Source organism: Arabidopsis thaliana, chromosome 4 (genome assembly GCF_000001735.4).
Source record: "Arabidopsis thaliana chromosome 4, partial sequence".
NCBI lineage: Eukaryota > Viridiplantae > Streptophyta > Magnoliopsida > Brassicales > Brassicaceae > Arabidopsis > Arabidopsis thaliana.
The window spans coordinates 15,948,455-15,965,027 of NC_003075.7; the positions used below are offsets into that span (position 1 = coordinate 15,948,455).

A 16,573-nucleotide genomic window follows, 5' to 3' on the forward strand; every position below is an offset into this window, starting at 1 on the left:
CTATAATTAGGCTATTTACGAAACCCAGCCAATGAACCTGAGCTGAGACTGAGAGACATCTCGGTGAAGAAGTAGCAGAGATGTCGACGGTGTACGTGCTAGAGCCGCCGACAAAGGGAAAGGTCATTGTAAATACTACTCATGGTCCAATCGACGTCGAGCTTTGGCCTAAGGAAGCGCCCAAATCCGTACGGAACTTCGTTCAACTATGCCTCGAGGGTTACTTTGACAACACCATCTTCCATCGTGTCATTCCCGGTTTTCTCGTTCAAGGCGGCGATCCCACCGGCTCCGGAACCGGTAACTTCTACGCTTTCTGATTATTCTTAGGGTTTAAGACCTCTCATTTGTATCAAATTTTCTTCTGATTGCTCGCTGGATTAGGTCAATTGAGTTTTATGTGTGATATATGTAACAGGTGGAGATAGTATATATGGAGGTGTCTTTGCCGATGAGTTCCATTCAAGGCTGAGATTTAGCCACCGTGGGATTGTTGCCATGGCTAATGCGAGCTCACCTAATTCTAATGGAAGTCAGTTCTTTTTCACTTTGGATAAGTGTGATTGGCTTGATAAGAAGCACACTATCTTTGGCAAGGTAAAGCAAAATTACTTCTTTTGTTTTGTTTTTCTGCTTCGTGCAATTATTCTTTTCTAGTTCTTGATCATATTTAGCTGCAACTTGTTTTTAATTCTTTTAGGTAACGGGCGATTCAATCTACAATCTTTTAAGACTAGGAGAGGTTGACACGAGTAAGGATGATCGACCTCTGGATCCTGCTCCGAAAATATTATCTGTCGAGGTGAAGGATTGTTAATGCTTGATCTATTATAGTGTTCCATGTCTTCATATTGAGGACATTCTCTGATTGATACTGATTCTTTGGTGTGTCATTCTTGTGATTTACTTGATATTTTTTGATACTCTGTATATTTCTGTGACAGGTTTTGTGGAACCCTTTTGAAGATATTGTTCCTAGAGTGTTAGCAAAGACATCAGAAGAATCTGCTGCTGAAATCAAGGAACCCCCAACAAAGCCCGTGAAGTAAGATGTTATCCATGGTCGATTGATAGCTTTAGCTATAATTTTGCTTTGGCTGTTCTTTTGAGACTTTTTTGTTGTTGTCTTTGTGATAATTAGGAAATTGAATTTACTGTCATTCGGAGAAGAAGCTGAAGAAGAGGAAAAGGAACTGGCTGTTGTAAAGCAAAAGATTAAGAGCAGTCATGACGTATTGAATGATCCTCGACTTTTGAAGGCAGAAGCTTCAGATAAAGAGAGGGTAAGAATACAATTTATCTTGTTTGTGGTGTGAACTTTCCCATCTTTAATCTCCCCTTTTTTTCATGTGTGAAAGTGTAGGCTAAGCTGTATTAAAAAAACTGAGGCGACTTATTTTATCTGCCATATTGTGGAATACTAGTGGAGAGTTCCTCGTGGTTGCTATATGTAATGATGCGTACAGTTCTTTAACTTTCTTGCTGTGTAGTCTGCCTAGCAGTCTATCAGTGTGCATTAGATAGTTTTTTAACTTTATGGTTGTCGTTCTTTATTTTAACAAGCAATCTTGACTTTCTGATGTATTTTTATATTTCAGAACGCATCTGAGTCCAAGGAGGTACTATCTGTGCGAGAAGCTCTGAATGCTAAGAAAGAAGCGGCTCAAAAAGATAAAAGCTTTTCTGTATCTGATACAGTTGGAAATAGTGATGATGACGATGATGGTGAAGATGAGACTAAATTTGATGCAAAGATGAGGAATCAAGTGCTCAGCAGAAGGAAGGAGATTGGAGATACGCCTTCAAAGCCGACTCAGAAAAAAAGTAATTACGTTTTCCATCTCTCTATATCCTGATATCCTGAAATATTAAACTTATGGCAATTCTTGATTTGAATAATCAAATCTTCAATCATATTAAGCAATCATGTCTATGTTTAGGGATGTTATCTGTTTATCAACACGATTTGATGCTTTTAGGTTTGGCACCAAGTATTGCCAGAAATAATATACAGTTCTCTCCTCATGCGTGTTCTTTACATTATCTCTAGTTATGTCTGTATATTCTAATTATAATATACTTGTGGTTGTTTTCTTAACAGAGAGCTCTAGCCTGAAAGGCCGTGAAGAGTCTACGCAAAGGTAATGACACCCACAGTTATACGCTACGTCTCTGTATCATTTGTCTTCCAGTGTTTGTGGCTTAGTCAATATGTCTGATTCATTGTTCCTTAGAATACTATTAATCTATTCTAGCAATATCTCAGTGCAAGGCAAGCTCATACTTTGTGTGTTCAAAGTTAGGCTAACAGATACATACAGCACAGAGAAAGCTATAAACGCTTTTCAGTGACCTCTCCGTTTGAAAAAAACAACTATCAAATATGTCACGGATGCTCTCATCTGTACCTAATAACTTATTCTTGATTTATGATTTAGTAATAGAACCTTTCAGAAAAATCTACTTGCTTTTTTTGCATGAATGCTTGAATATGTTTTGCTTTGATTCATGATGGTGTAACCAGTGATGTAAGTCATTGACTCATTAGTTTTGCTATTCACAGGTCTGATGCTGTAAGTAGTGAAGATGAGAAACCAAGGATGGAAAAGTTGTCCTTGAAGAAAAAAGGAATAGGCTCAGAAGCCAAAGCCGAACATATGGAGAAAGGAGACACTGATTTACAGCTTTACAACGCTTCTGAACGCGCCCGGCAGTTGCATAAGTTGAAAAAGCGCAGACTGCAAGGAAATGAGGATTCTGTAAGTTGTTTACCAAATTTGTGGCTTAATTTTAAATTTATTTTCTGGCTTATTATATATTCCCCTTCTTCGTTTCCTAAACTTGTCCTTGCTTTATTGTGGCATACTTATTCCCTAAAAGTTAAATCTAATTTTGTCAGAGCAACTGTATTACTACTCATCTAATTCGATACTCTTTCAGTTGTTACTTGAACTGATCATCGTTTCCCTCCTGCGTTTTCTTCAGGTGTTAGCAAAACTCGAGAAGTTTAAGCAGTCTATCTCTGCAAAACCGTTTACCTCGAGTAATGAACCAGTAGTGTTGACCTCGAGTAGTGAACCAGTTGACAATAAAGAAGAAGATCTCTCTGATTGGAAGAATGTAAAGCTCAAGTTTGCTCCTGAGCGTGGCAAGGTAAATCTCTAAGGTTCCATCTCACTTGAGTGCGGATCTAATGGATTCATTACTACGTTGTTCTGTTTAGTTAACATTAAAATCGAAAATCCAGTAGTTCATAGGATAGTGCATGCTAATCACAAATGATTTCATCAGAAGGCTGAGCTATGTTTGTGTTTATAGTGTCCTGTGGAAGAACCTGACAGTGTGAAACTATCCTGCAGGATAAAATGTCACGCAGGGATGATCCAGATGCGTATATGGTGGTTGACCCTCTTCTTGAAAAGGGAAAAGAGAAGTTCAACAGAATGCAAGCCAAACAAAAACGAAGGGAGCGAGAATGGTCTGGAAAATCTCTTGCCTGAGTTTGGAAATCTTAACCATTTAATTTTGTTTTCTTATGTTGATCCTTAAGATGCCCGTTCACTGTCAAAATCTCTCCTGTTTAAACTTAGATACATTCAGAGACATGAATGAGCATCTTAAATAAGGTCACTAGCTCCAATGATACAGAACTAATGTGTTAATACATGTTATATGTAGGAAACTTAGCTATATAAGTGATATGATTTTAAGCCCTTCAACTGACATTTATCTTCAATAGATTGGTCATCCAGGTTGGATGGTATTCTTCACTAGGATATGTGGTTCAAAATTCTAGCAAAACATGGTTAGTTCGATTTTTTAGCAAGTTTAAATGCAAAAAAGATCATATGATATTAACCAAATTGATTTAGATTGAACCATTTGGATTTGTTCAATCTAATGAAACTGCAAAAGGAGCTTTACTTTATTCCATGATAAAGCGTACATGGAAAGAGATACTAATAAGTTTGAAACATGATTAAACCCAACGGTCGAAAAATCAACACTTATCAGAAAATGTCACTAAATTGGTAAGAAGCATTGAAGATTCTGTGTTGCTTCTTCTACTGAGGATTGGGAGGACGGCTGTTAGCAGCAGAGACGCGTGAGCCCCACTCAAGCAACTCTTTGCTCGTATCATCCTTGTGAAGAATCACTTCTATGAAACATAGACAATCTTTCTTCTCCGTCGTCGCTGTCGTAATCGCCTCCACTAACTCCTCTTCGTATCTCACCTGTCAAACACACCAAATTCATATGTTAGTTTATAACCAAAGTCTGGCTAAAACTCCATTGTCATCAATCTTTTTAATTACCTTTGCAGTCCAGCAATTGCCTTCACCGTTATGAATGGCGTCAACGAGACCAGTGTAGTTCCAGTTCTTAATCACGTTATAAGGACCGTCATGAATCTCTACTTCAATGGTGTAGCCACCATTGTTAATCAAGAAGATGATCGTCTTCTGTCCATTACGCAGCATTGTTGATATGTCCTGAACCGTGACTTGGAAACTCCCATCACCGATGAATGCCAACACTCGCTTCTCTGGTGATGCCTGTGCGTATCCTAGAGTTGCACCAACAGACCACCCAATCGATCCATACTGCATCTGAAACTCGTACCTACAATGAAGAAAGCAGGTTCAAATCTTGTGCCTACTTCACTATAATAAGTGTAAAGATTAGAGTCTCTTTTTTTTTCTGGACACTTACCCACATCCTTTTGGCAGCTTTAGTTTTTGGCAATTGAACCAAGAATCACCGGTTTCAGCAATCACAGCGGTTTCACTAGAGAGCATCTTCTGAATGTGCTGGAACATTGTGTTAACTCTCAATGGCTCTCTTGATTCACACTTCAATGGCTTACCTTCAGGGACAAAGATCCTATGGTAGTTCTCATATGCAGTCTCGTTACGCTTCACCCTCTTAGACAATTCCCTGAAGAAATCGCTCATCAAAATGCAACCAAAAGTAGGACCATTGGCCACAGTGATACGATCAGGTTGCACAACGATGGCTTTTTCTTTCTTGAGGAGAAGCGAGTAACCAACAGAGCTATAGTCGTTGAAGATTGGACCTGCAAAAATGTAAGCATCCGCAGATTCCACAATCTCAGAGCAAAAAGGAGTGCTCACTGCTCCCCAATAAGTTCCAATGAAATGAGGATGGTGCTCTGGTACAAAGCCTTTCGCAGAAGGCATCATCGCCAAAGCATAGCCTGAAGCATCAGCTAGCTCAACAAAGGCATCACAAGCTTTAGCCACACGCAACTTAGGACCACCAACCATAACTGGCTTCACAGCCTTATTCAGAAACTCCAATGTTGCTTCCACCGCAGCTTCTAAACCCATCTTGTTGCTCAATCTGATAAAACCATTTGTGAGTTTTAATTCTCGCAGAAACAGAGTATTGATCAGAGTTCAAGTATAAATTACCTTGGAGCTAGAGAAAAAGGGACAGGATCACGGCTAAATGTATGATGAGGAATCGCTGCTAAGTTACAGCTTACACTTATATACACAGGCTTGCTCTCTTTCAAAGCTGTTGATATTGCTTTATCAATCTGTTCATGAGCATCATCTAAATTGTTCACCACCGCCTGAGAAACAAAAACAGAACCAAAATCATTCATAATCCGACGCTAATTAATCTTCAAAATATTTCTAATTAGATCTGATTTTTTGTGATTACCTGATAACAAGTCACCGTTTGGAAGCACCTAAGCTCTTGGCTAAAATCAGGTAATCCAATGGTGTGATGAAGAATCCGGTTAGTGCCATAATCGTTAGAGTTAGGACCTCCGACGATACAGATAAGAGGAAGATTCTCGCTGTAAGCACCAGCGATCGCGTTTAAAACGCTGAGTCCACCAACGGTGAAGGTAACAACGCAAGCGCCGACTCCACGAGATCTAGCGTAACCGTCGGCAGCGTAACCGGCGTTTAGCTCGTTACAACATCCGATTAGGTTGAGGTCCGGCTCAGCCATGAGGTGATCAAGCAAAGTGAGGTTGAAATCTCCGGGAACAGAGAAAACATCCGTAACGCCGGCTTGGACGAGACGACGAGCTAAGTGACGGCCGAGAGTCGCGTCGCAGTAGTTGATGGTGATAGCGGAGGAAGGAACAGAGTTGTGGATTGTTGCGACGGTGCCGTTTGTTGGACTACAGACGTCGCCGTTCGTCGGCTTGCAATCATCGATCGATCCGATTTTGGTGTCCATGGAAATGGGAAGGTTTGAGTTCACTAACAGAGAAATTAAAAAACTGTCAAGTTTGTGTATGTGTGTGAGAGATATACTCTTTTTATTTTTGGGATGAGTAACAAAATGAGAATGGGAGAGGTTTTTATATAGTTGTTGGATTAGAGACTAGGAGGAATACATGGGTGGTTTTTTGACTAGTGGTTTTTGGTTTCTGTTTTCTTGTGCAAAAAGCAAAAAAATAATATCTAACTTTGAGATTTGACCCAAACATTCTTCTTCTTAATTATTGTTTATGTCGGTCTAAAATGCATTTACTGTTTTAGTATCATACTACTCCCAGTAAGGCTGTAACAGATTATTACCATTGGAAATATCTTAATTTTCCAAAATTGAACATCAATACATCAGTTATTTTTGTGATTCTCCTCTTAATTATGAACTAATTTGTTATACGTGGGAACAAAGTTATAATATCCCCATTCCAAATTTGAGTTAATTTCAGGTTTTTAGCCGGAAACAATAATTTGTATACTCATCAGTTATTATTGAGTTAATTCTTTGGGTTCACTTTTAAAGTTTCAATGAAGAAGTGTAATTGCTAGCGTCAAACGGCAAGAGACGTGATGCCATTTGCATTTGGTCAGCAAACTCTATTAGAAAAACATATTCGGACGATTATCGTCGTTGAGATGCAGATGGTTTTGGGGTTTGCTTCTTATAGTATAATCAGTTAAGTAAGAAATATCTACAAATTTTAAATTCACTTAATCGCTTTGGTTATATACTAATCACACAAAAGATACACGTAGATCTATGATGGAATCTTGTTTTTGTCGTCGTAACTTTCAAGATCAATAGTGATGTTACGGTAATTATATGATTAAGCTCACACATATATACTGTCACACATACATATAGTGTAATTCAAGGGAAATAGCTTACAATGTTTTTTTTTCTTTTTTTCTTTTCATATTGATATTTCCTAGAAAACTGTATATCAACATATCAATAATTTTTCATAATGTAATTATACATAAATTTATGCAATTTTCTTTTTTTTGGGTAGCAATATTAAGTATTTATGCAAAAATTATTTGACTATGATCACTTTTATTTTTTAGTTCTTATAGATTGAATATATATATATAAAATCCAAGCGTGCAATAATAGATTTTATAGTTTTGAGGATTGAGGTTAAAATAGTCATACCCAAAAACTTGTATAAAAGCAATATAAACAAAAGCTTTTACTAAATTAAATCATTTATGTATATAAGGGTACCTTATTTAAATAAAAAAAATTAAATCATTCAAAATAATATGAGCAGACCTAAAATATTGGGGCCACCGTCATTCTAAACCGTCTCATTGTTTGTTTCATAAACCAACGGAGTCGCCGGTAATCTCCTTTGCAACTTGATTTCTCAACAACTAATAATTAATTACTTTTCCTACCTTTTGGTTAAACACATGAAATTAATTACTATATCCCAAACCACTATGATCGTGGTTTTAAAGAACGTCGAAATAGGCCACAAAAGACCAAAAAAAAAAAAAAAAAAAGTACGTCGAAATAATTGAGCTGTAGCACTTTTTGTTTTAGTAAAGCTAATGGTAAGTGTTTCAATTGGTCAATTGATTGTTTTTATATGACCCGTTGTGTTGAGTGTTCTTCTACGTGACGAGACAAAACAGAAAATAATATTCTTATAAGCTTGAAATTGAAATACGGCGCATGTTCAATACTGAGAGGTGAAAACTTATGTGCTGCAACGGTGATACACGTGACCTTCATGCGTCTCCTAGTATTTCGTCTACGGCCCTAATGGTGACTCGTATGTCGTAACGTTAACGTATCCGATTCGACGACGACGACCAAGATTTCTTTTTCAATAGAATATTTAAATTTGTACAGAACTGAAGACGTTTCGAGAATCAAAATATATACTTCAAGAAGTAGCTTGCAACACAATAAAGTGCGTCAAATTTTATTTGTTCTGTTCCGAAAGCCCCACTTTTTCCCAGCGTTCAGGCTATTTGGACATTGGGCCTAATGGCCCTAGCTAGTTAAATGGCTAGGCAAATTTTCATTATGAATTAGATTTTGAAATGTTTTATAAGGCTTGATCATGATGAGCTTTCTGCTACAGAAGTCTCACATTATCAATTTCATTTCTTCGATAAGTGGAAAACTACATAATGCATTTGGTTGTCCCGTTGCATCCAGTTTATATAGCAGTAGGTTTTATAGCTAATTTGGGTTATAAAAAACGGATTGACTTTGGCATAGATTGATTAGAAACAAGGCCGTTTTTGTAGAGATATTCAAGATTCCTATCCAATCATGTAATCTTCTTCCCCATAAAACATTTTCAATCTTTAATATAAGAAAACAGTTCATATGGCATAAAAGTTTGTAAGTATACAATAGACAATGTAAATCGAAGACATATCGATTAAAAACTTAATGCTATCATCATTGTTTGCGCAAATTTAATCGGCTGTAAGATCTTAATGCTATCATCATTGTTCGAAATAAGCATTGAATAAATTACTGAATCCCTTTGTAGTTTAGTTTCCAAACGTTTCTGAAACGTTTTAATCCCTTTATAAGGGTGATTTATCCTACATCATAGGAAAAAATGCTAGACAATTCTAGTAAATAGTTTGCAAAACCCAAAGATCAGGCCTTACAATTTGACTACCATAGACAGAATACAACTGATGGATTATAGTCCATATGCCCTAATTATGATCATAGGCTTGTATTAACTAGAACTCGAGAGATGACCATTTTTCAGAAGTCAAATGAATAGTTGAGGGAACCTAGCTAGTTATATGTATTCGTGTCTGTGATATGTGATTGGGCTGTCAAATCTATGTCTATATGTAACGGTTCAATTCCCACGATTTTTTATGATAAAATATGTGATAGAAAAGGATGGCATGCCTTGCTATTAAAATTGATGTTTCATACTTCACCGCTGGTGTCGTCAATGGCTCTTTGCTAATAAACTACTACTAAAAGAAAATCATTGAGCTGGCATTTCTTCAATTGTCACGTAAAAGACAACAACAACAAAACACCAAAGCAATATTTTTTTCTCTATTCTATTTTCTTAAGCTCATTTTCTTTTATTTTTAAAGAGATTCCTTTCTCAAAATTGTACCGTATACATTACAGCTAACACGCAATCGATCATATTTAAATTTGAGTACTAATTCTAGGCTAGCTACAGCATGATAACAACTAAAAAAACTCAACTATGGTATTGAGTGTTATGGTTCGATTTCGTATACTATTTATTTTACTGTAATCGAAAATTTAATAGATAATTATGTGTTCGGAGTTAGGACCCATAACAAGAATTTACATAGATAATCATCATCATCGTTTGCTTAATGCTACGTTTTTTTTACATTATTTGCTTGGCTAATTATGCTCTTGACACGTTGTTTTAGCTTAACATTGAATTCTTACGAATATATGTTGAAAAAAGTTTTTATGTGGTGGGTCAGCACTCAGCAGCTTAGATATATATGCAATCACTTTGTGCATCATGCTATGTAGATTAGCTAACTCTCGGCAGCAATTCATGTAAAAGTAAAATACGAGTGATTGGTACATTAAAAACTTCACCATCCTCTTGCCCAATGTTGGATTTCTGCTTAGTCCTCAAATCAGTTGTTGGATATCCAGTATCCACATTTGAGTGCCATGTTTCTGCTTAATTAGTCCTCGAATTATTTTATTGATTTTGATGTTACACAATATTTTTAAAAATGAGGAAAAATACAAATTTCAAAAAATATCTGATATAACCTGGTTTCTCTTTTCTTTAATGTTTCATGGTTGTTTGTTTATTGCCTTTACAGAGAATAAACCAAAGAGTTTATTCCTGCAAATAATTAACGTTAGTTGTGTTATACACATTCATATGAATAGTGAATCTTCTGCAGTCGCATGTGTAACATTCAATTGCGCAACAAAGGTACAAAAGCCCACTTGCCCTTTTTAATCTCTTTTGAATTTTGATCGACCCTGGATTTTGATGAACTAAATTCCTAAAACCATTTGTGTTTAATAAATAATTTTCTGAAAATATATCAGCCATTGACGTAGTGACACGTGTAAGTGTGGAAATTGGACAAAACACTTTTTAACTTTTTTTTGATGTTTGTGAATTTCATTGTCTCTAATTATGATTACAACGCAGCATTCTGACGGTTTGCTCCCTCTTACAGCTAGACCACCACTACCTTTTCCTAAACGAAAAAAAAGAGATTACATTTTTCATTTTAAAAAAAAAATTTCCTCTGATTCATATAACCAAAAAAAGAAAAACATAAAAAACGTCTCTACCTAATTTTATTCCTAATAAATGACCTGAAATGCAATAGCTTTTTAAAGGCTATGATTGGTCAAACGATAACGGTTGACATTTTACGTTCTATGATTTCTTGAGTGGTTGGTAATGGACTAATGGTATATGTATCATCAGGTATTGAGTATATCTCTATATATATGCATCTTCATACCTGCATAGCATTGCAGAAAATGATACTAAATAAAACTATTAGCATAATTTTAAGCAAAAATTTAAGCCTTATTCACACCATCATTTTACTTTGAGACTCCAAATGATTCATTAAACTCAAACTCCTTTTTTTTTTGTCTTGAGTGTACAAGTTTAGCAAAAAACAAACAAACTTAAACTCATCTAATATCCTATGTTTTTGGAGAGTTAATGAAATTCTACCAAATTTTATATGAGATAACATTTACACAAAAAGTACAATATAGGAATATATAGTAGAAAATCCAGATACCATAGTTTAAGATATAATTAAAAAGGATAATTTTCTTGTCAAAAAACAGAAGGCATATATAAGCTGGATATTAATATACTAACTATCATCACACCCAACGAATCCTATGCGCGTGTGAAACCCACGATCCAATCACGAAGCTAAATTCTTCAGCTTCGTTGTATAATAAATTGTTAATCACGACCGTCATATTCCTATTATACCCTTTGACAGCGACACACTCTCTCTCCAACCAAACATATCTGGAAACTACAACCACGCGCACTCATAAGCGCGTGAGACTTCTATTTTTCTCTTTTATTCACTGACAATAATCGTTACAACTTTATCTGCTTATCAAATAAAAGCTAAATAATAATAAAAATATTTTTATATCTGAATACTTCCCAAATACAGAGAAGCCATTTCAACAGAAAATCGACACGTGTCCATCAGAGGTTCGTCTTCTGAGGGTAAAATTGTAAACTCACGTTGTCTCCTTCATCATCTCTCTCTTTTAAGAATTTCCAGAGCGAGAGAGTGAGAAAGAGAGAGAGGGAGAGGTGCTTTTTTAGTCGTTCTCGTCGAGAGACTTATTTATACACGAAAAAGGAAGAAGAAGACTGTTGAAAGCGAGAGAGAGAGAGAGAGAGAGAGAGAGAGAGAGAGAGAGAGAGAGATGGAGGATATACAGGAGGAAGAGAACGGTACGGACGAGGAGGTTCTGGGATCGAGCTTGACCATGGAGAAAGTGGCCGCAGCGAAGCAGTACATCGAGAATCACTACAAAGCTCAGAACAAGAACATTCAAGAGAGGAAAGAGAGGTACCAATCTCGCTTCTTCTTCTTCTTTCTTTCACTAAGAGAGATTTGAGATTTAGAATTTTGTTTTGATTTCGAGACATTGTTTAGGGTTTAATTAGTTGTTTGAGCTTGATTCTCTCTTAATCTCTTTCCTGCGAATCGTTTAGTTTTCTCTTTGATGATAAGCTTGCGTTGGTTACTTCCTTGTACTGTGAACGTTTTAGTCATTTGTGGCTATGGAAGAGCTCAGTTCTGTATTTAACCAACATTGTTTGATTTGTTATAGACGGTGGATCTTAGAAAGAAAGTTGGCGTCTTCTGGAGTGCCAAAAGAGGAGCAAATCAACATGATTAAAGACCTGGAGAGAAAAGAGACAGAGTTTATGAGGCTTAAAAGGAACAAGATTAGTGTCGATGACTTTGAGCTTTTGACTATCATTGGAAGAGGTGCTTTTGGTGAGGTTTGTACAACAGATTACTACCTCTCCCTTTTATTCTCACTTATTCTTGCAGCTCGAGCATTTACAACTTTACCGAGATTGGTTTCTGGGTCCTTTCTTAATGAGTATGGTACTTTTAATCTTAGAAATAACTTAATCTTATTTACAGGTTCGCTTATGTCGGGAGAGAAAGTCTGGAAATATTTATGCCATGAAGAAGTTAAAGAAATCTGAAATGGTCATGAGAGGACAGGTAAAATTCGTAAACAATTGGAATGATGTGCCACAGCTAAAACTGATTATATTTATGCTTGTCTCTGAGTTTACCTACATGTCTGTTTCTTCTAGTATAATATGACTAAAATGAGTGTACATTTTGCAGGTTGAGCATGTCAGAGCAGAGAGGAACCTGCTGGCTGAGGTTGAAAGCCATTATATTGTGAAGCTTTACTATTCATTTCAGGATCCCGAGTATCTGTATCTGATTATGGAATATCTCCCCGGTGGTGATATGATGACCTTGCTCATGAGGGAGGACACATTACGGGAAGATGTTGCCAGATTTTATATTGCTCAAAGTGTCCTGGCCATTGAATCCATACACAGATACAACTATATTCATAGGTGGCTTTTGGAACTTGCATGCTTCTGGTGTAAACTGTGATATTTACATACAATTTGATTGACGTTCTGTCTTCTCACTTTTGCAGGGATATCAAACCTGATAACCTACTTTTGGACAAAGATGGGCACATGAAACTCTCGGACTTTGGGCTCTGTAAGCCTCTTGATTGTAGAAATTTACCTTCAATTCAGGAGAATAGGGCCACGGATGATGAAACTATGTCAGAACCTATGGATGTTGATAGATGCTTTCCTGACACTGATAACAAGAGAAGCTGGCGCAGTCCCCAGGAACAACTTCAGCATTGGCAGATGAATCGCAGAAAACTAGTATGTTAATCTTTTGTTGGCGTATATAAAATTCTCCTCTCCCCTTCTTTTGTAGCTTTATCTCCATTTCTCTGATCCCTTTATATACCAAATGTGACTGGAGCATGTAGATAGATAAATCAAAAAGGGGAATAATGAAAACCAAACATGGTATTCTTCATATTGTAGGGGAGCGGAGAACACTTTTCAATTATCACCTGTACTGTCTGTTTATTAATTTGTGTGGCAAGTTGGCGACAACTGATGATAGTGCTCTCTGATTGGTTTCTCATTTTTTGAAAGGCATTTTCAACTGTGGGAACACCGGACTATATTGCTCCTGAAGTTTTGCTGAAGAAAGGATATGGCATGGAATGTGATTGGTTAGTCTTTTTCTTGAACGTTTATCATGTTTAGAATGAACTATAACCATGGTGCATGGTATTTTACTCTGTTGATAGTGCTTTAGCTATTTCAATCTCTCTGCTAGCAACCATTTCTACAGCTTGATAAAAATCTTTCATTTGTCATTATGCAATTGTTCCATAGCCTCCTGAGCTGTTTATTTGCCTTTGAAATCTTGTTTTTGTCTCTCAGGTGGTCATTAGGTGCAATTATGTACGAAATGCTCGTTGGGTATCCTCCTTTTTATGCTGATGACCCTATATCAACTTGCAGAAAGGTATAAAATCTTGCTTTTATGTTCACTATCCTAGTGAGTTTACTGTGTAGTATAAAACAGTGTGAGCAATTTGACTGGCGTCCTATGGAACTGAATATGACTGTTTGTATACAAAAGTGTTAGTCACATGGTAGGACCATAGGAGAGTGTTCAATTCTGTGACCAAATTTTGGATTATAAGGGTGTCAAGTTATGTAGAAAGGCCACAATTTTGCCAGTTTATGCGCGTCCAAGTTAGGAAAATGTTATAATATTATGTCCAGTCTTTTCATATAAATTTGACAACTATGCTTTGATATGTGGGTAAAATTTCCATTGTCAATTCCTTTTGTTTGTTCTTTGTGGATGCATAAAAGAAAAACAAGAGATTTTGTTTATAAGATTCACTGATCATGTTCATGAAGTCTTAATTCCTTCTGCTAGATCGTCCATTGGAGAAACCATTTGAAATTTCCTGAGGATGCGAAGTTTTCATCTGAGGCAAAAGATCTTATCTGCAGGTTGCTGTGCAACGTTGACCATAGGCTTGGTACTGGAGGAGGAGCCCAGCAAATCAAGGTAAGGATGCTCCATGAGAAGATTTAGTAGTATTTAAGATAACCTTTGTCATTTTTCTTTGTTAACTTGTACCTTAAATTTGCATCAGGATCATCCTTGGTTCAAGGATGTTGTGTGGGAAAAGCTCTATGAAATGGAGGCTGCGTACAAACCAGAAGTGAACGACGAGCTAGATACACAAAATTTTATGAAGTTTGATGAAGTATGCCGTAAATTCTTCTTTTTAATTTATCATGCTTTATTTAGAAAATGTTCTCTGAAAAAATAGACCTCCCTTATAATACTTTAAGATTTATCGTAAATTATACCAGTATCAAGGTCAACATATATTAGATTTTCCAAAATTCATTTTAATGTGTGTGGTTTATATCTTGCTGTGAATTGTACTGGTTATCCCGCACCCTTAGTTTCTGATATGCCACTGGTGATGATGGTGATACCTATCTGCCTTATATTCTGTTGGTCAGTATTTTGCAGAAATTTATATTGATAAAGGTCAACCACTCACTGATCCTTATTAGGGTCTTAGAGTAATAATTCAATTGAATTTGAGTAATTTTTGTATCATATAGGAGGCTTACTGAACTTCTTGATTTCATCTCAGGTGAATTCTCCTGCACCTGAAAGAACTAGATCAGGACTCTCCAGGAAGGTTTGTGATTATTATTTGTGTATACATACATTATCTAGCGCTTTTATTTGCAAGGATATGTAGTAATCGCAAACTGTAGTAATGTTGCTACTGAAGTGATAGACAGAAGTGCTCAATATGTATTATCGTCTGAGATGAAACCTTTTTTAGATGTTTCACTTTTGAACGAAACATGTTTTTTTTTTCATTGTGCAGATGCTTCTTGCTCCCAAGGATTTAAGTTTTGTTGGCTACACATACAAGAACTTTGACGCTGTAAAAGGATTGCGTCATTCACTTGGTAAATTCACATGACCCTACTATTATTAAATTATTTTTAATCTTGTACCTTGACTCGTGAATTCTCCTAGTCAATAAACAGTGCCTGATAATATGTTTTAAGTAAACGAGACGCAAGAATTTATTGTTGATGAAGACCTTAGGAAGAATTGACCCTTTTTTTCCAATTCTGTAGAGATGGCAAGAACTATGTCTCTAGATCGATCACCAGGTAACTTGTGTTTCAACATTGAAAACTTCCTTGCTTCGTTTATTTGCCTTTTTGCGTGTTCAGATCCATAAGCTTCTTTCACAGATATATATACATCCTGAGATTAGTTTTAAGTTCATGCGGTGTATAGTTTATACCACTTTGTATTCAAAAAGTGAACTGATATAATCAAAACTTTGATGCAGCTGAGGCGATGCCTGTGGAGCTGATAAGCGGGGAAGCAGCAGAGGCACAGATGGTATCATCGATGGATGATCCAATGATAATTTGAAAGAACCGATCAAAGATATAAGATCTTCCTCAGGTTTGGGATCTTAAAGCCTTCTAAAAAAAAATAACTGTACAGCAAGCCCAGAGGTTAAAGAGGAAGAAGATCAAAATGGTTTGTGTGGGAGATTGATTAACAATGTTAGCCTTTCCTGATTATTCTGTGTATTAGAAGAAGAAGACAAGAGAAGGGAGAAAAAGATTTAGAGGTATGAGTAAAAGTCTCAGTGTTATATAAAAGCTGCCCAGGTTGGCTGTAGTAATGTTGCCTTCTCTAGTGGCAGTTTTATTGCAACTTTTTTACTTTTTACCTTTATGTATGTGTGTGTGTGTATCAACTTCTATTTCTAAATTTGAAGACCCACCGAGGAGTGAGGACTTAGATTGTATATTTGAGTTTTGTTGGGAGTCCATTTCTAACCAAACTTGTATATTAAATTTAAAGGATCATTTTGCCTTAGGTTGATTTTAAGACTAAATTCTAATGTAGTTCTAGTGCCACATGAGAGATGATATTGTGAAGATAAGCAATTAAATTGGAAACTACAGACCTATTTATGTACATCTGAGTTTTCGATCCATAGTTCCATACAATGCACAGTGCACATCTCTTTCAGTGAGTATAAACGATCTTTTGACGATTGAGTTCTCTTTTTGAATAATTTACTCAATCACAATTTACAATGAAGTTACGGCTTGGTTGATATGGTTAAGATCGTTACAAAAGATATAATT

The 16,573-nt window shown here is 36.3% G+C and overlaps 3 protein-coding genes and 1 long non-coding RNA gene across 5 annotated transcripts; 3 read left to right on the forward strand and 1 right to left on the reverse strand.

Moving 5' to 3' along the window:
- Positions 1 to 3,801, forward strand: AT4G33060 (Cyclophilin-like peptidyl-prolyl cis-trans isomerase family protein). The gene is made up of 10 exons (NM_119460.5): positions 1 to 300; positions 419 to 597; positions 701 to 802; positions 945 to 1,045; positions 1,142 to 1,283; positions 1,599 to 1,824; positions 2,102 to 2,141; positions 2,564 to 2,759; positions 2,986 to 3,153; positions 3,360 to 3,801. Exons 1-10 carry the CDS (start codon positions 81 to 83, stop codon positions 3,498 to 3,500), a joined length of 1,515 nt encoding a protein of 504 aa, NP_195032.2. The 5' UTR covers positions 1 to 80; the 3' UTR covers positions 3,501 to 3,801.
- A 1-nt stretch (position 3,802) lies between these two features.
- Positions 3,803 to 6,349, reverse strand: AT4G33070 (Thiamine pyrophosphate dependent pyruvate decarboxylase family protein). Its single transcript, NM_119461.4, has 5 exons — positions 5,692 to 6,349; positions 5,436 to 5,599; positions 4,714 to 5,364; positions 4,317 to 4,623; positions 3,803 to 4,235 (listed from the first exon to the last, which is right to left on the reverse strand). The coding sequence occupies exons 1-5, from the start codon at positions 6,220 to 6,222 to the stop codon at positions 4,065 to 4,067; spliced, it is 1,824 nt and encodes a 607-aa protein (NP_195033.1). The 5' UTR covers positions 6,223 to 6,349; the 3' UTR covers positions 3,803 to 4,064.
- Positions 6,350 to 7,987: 1,638 nt separating this feature from the next.
- AT4G08725 lies at positions 7,988 to 8,235 on the forward strand. Its single transcript, NR_142224.1, has one exon. It is a non-coding gene; the product is annotated as an other RNA (long non-coding RNA).
- Positions 8,236 to 11,451: 3,216 nt separating this feature from the next.
- AT4G33080 (AGC (cAMP-dependent, cGMP-dependent and protein kinase C) kinase family protein) lies at positions 11,452 to 16,365 on the forward strand. Of its 2 annotated transcripts, NM_119462.4 has the most exons (13): positions 11,508 to 11,837; positions 12,103 to 12,277; positions 12,426 to 12,509; positions 12,639 to 12,880; positions 12,967 to 13,210; positions 13,493 to 13,572; positions 13,787 to 13,871; positions 14,295 to 14,429; positions 14,518 to 14,631; positions 15,034 to 15,081; positions 15,277 to 15,361; positions 15,536 to 15,571; positions 15,757 to 16,365. In NM_119462.4, the coding sequence occupies exons 1-13, from the start codon at positions 11,692 to 11,694 to the stop codon at positions 15,840 to 15,842; spliced, it is 1,560 nt and encodes a 519-aa protein (NP_195034.2). In that variant the 5' UTR covers positions 11,508 to 11,691; the 3' UTR covers positions 15,843 to 16,365. The 2 variants fall into 2 exon arrangements, with proteins under 2 accessions (NP_001031780.2, NP_195034.2); NM_001036703.3 differs by lacking the exon at positions 15,536 to 15,571 and having other exon boundaries at positions 11,452 to 11,837; positions 15,757 to 15,968.
- The last annotated feature ends 208 nt before the right edge of the window (positions 16,366 to 16,573 follow it).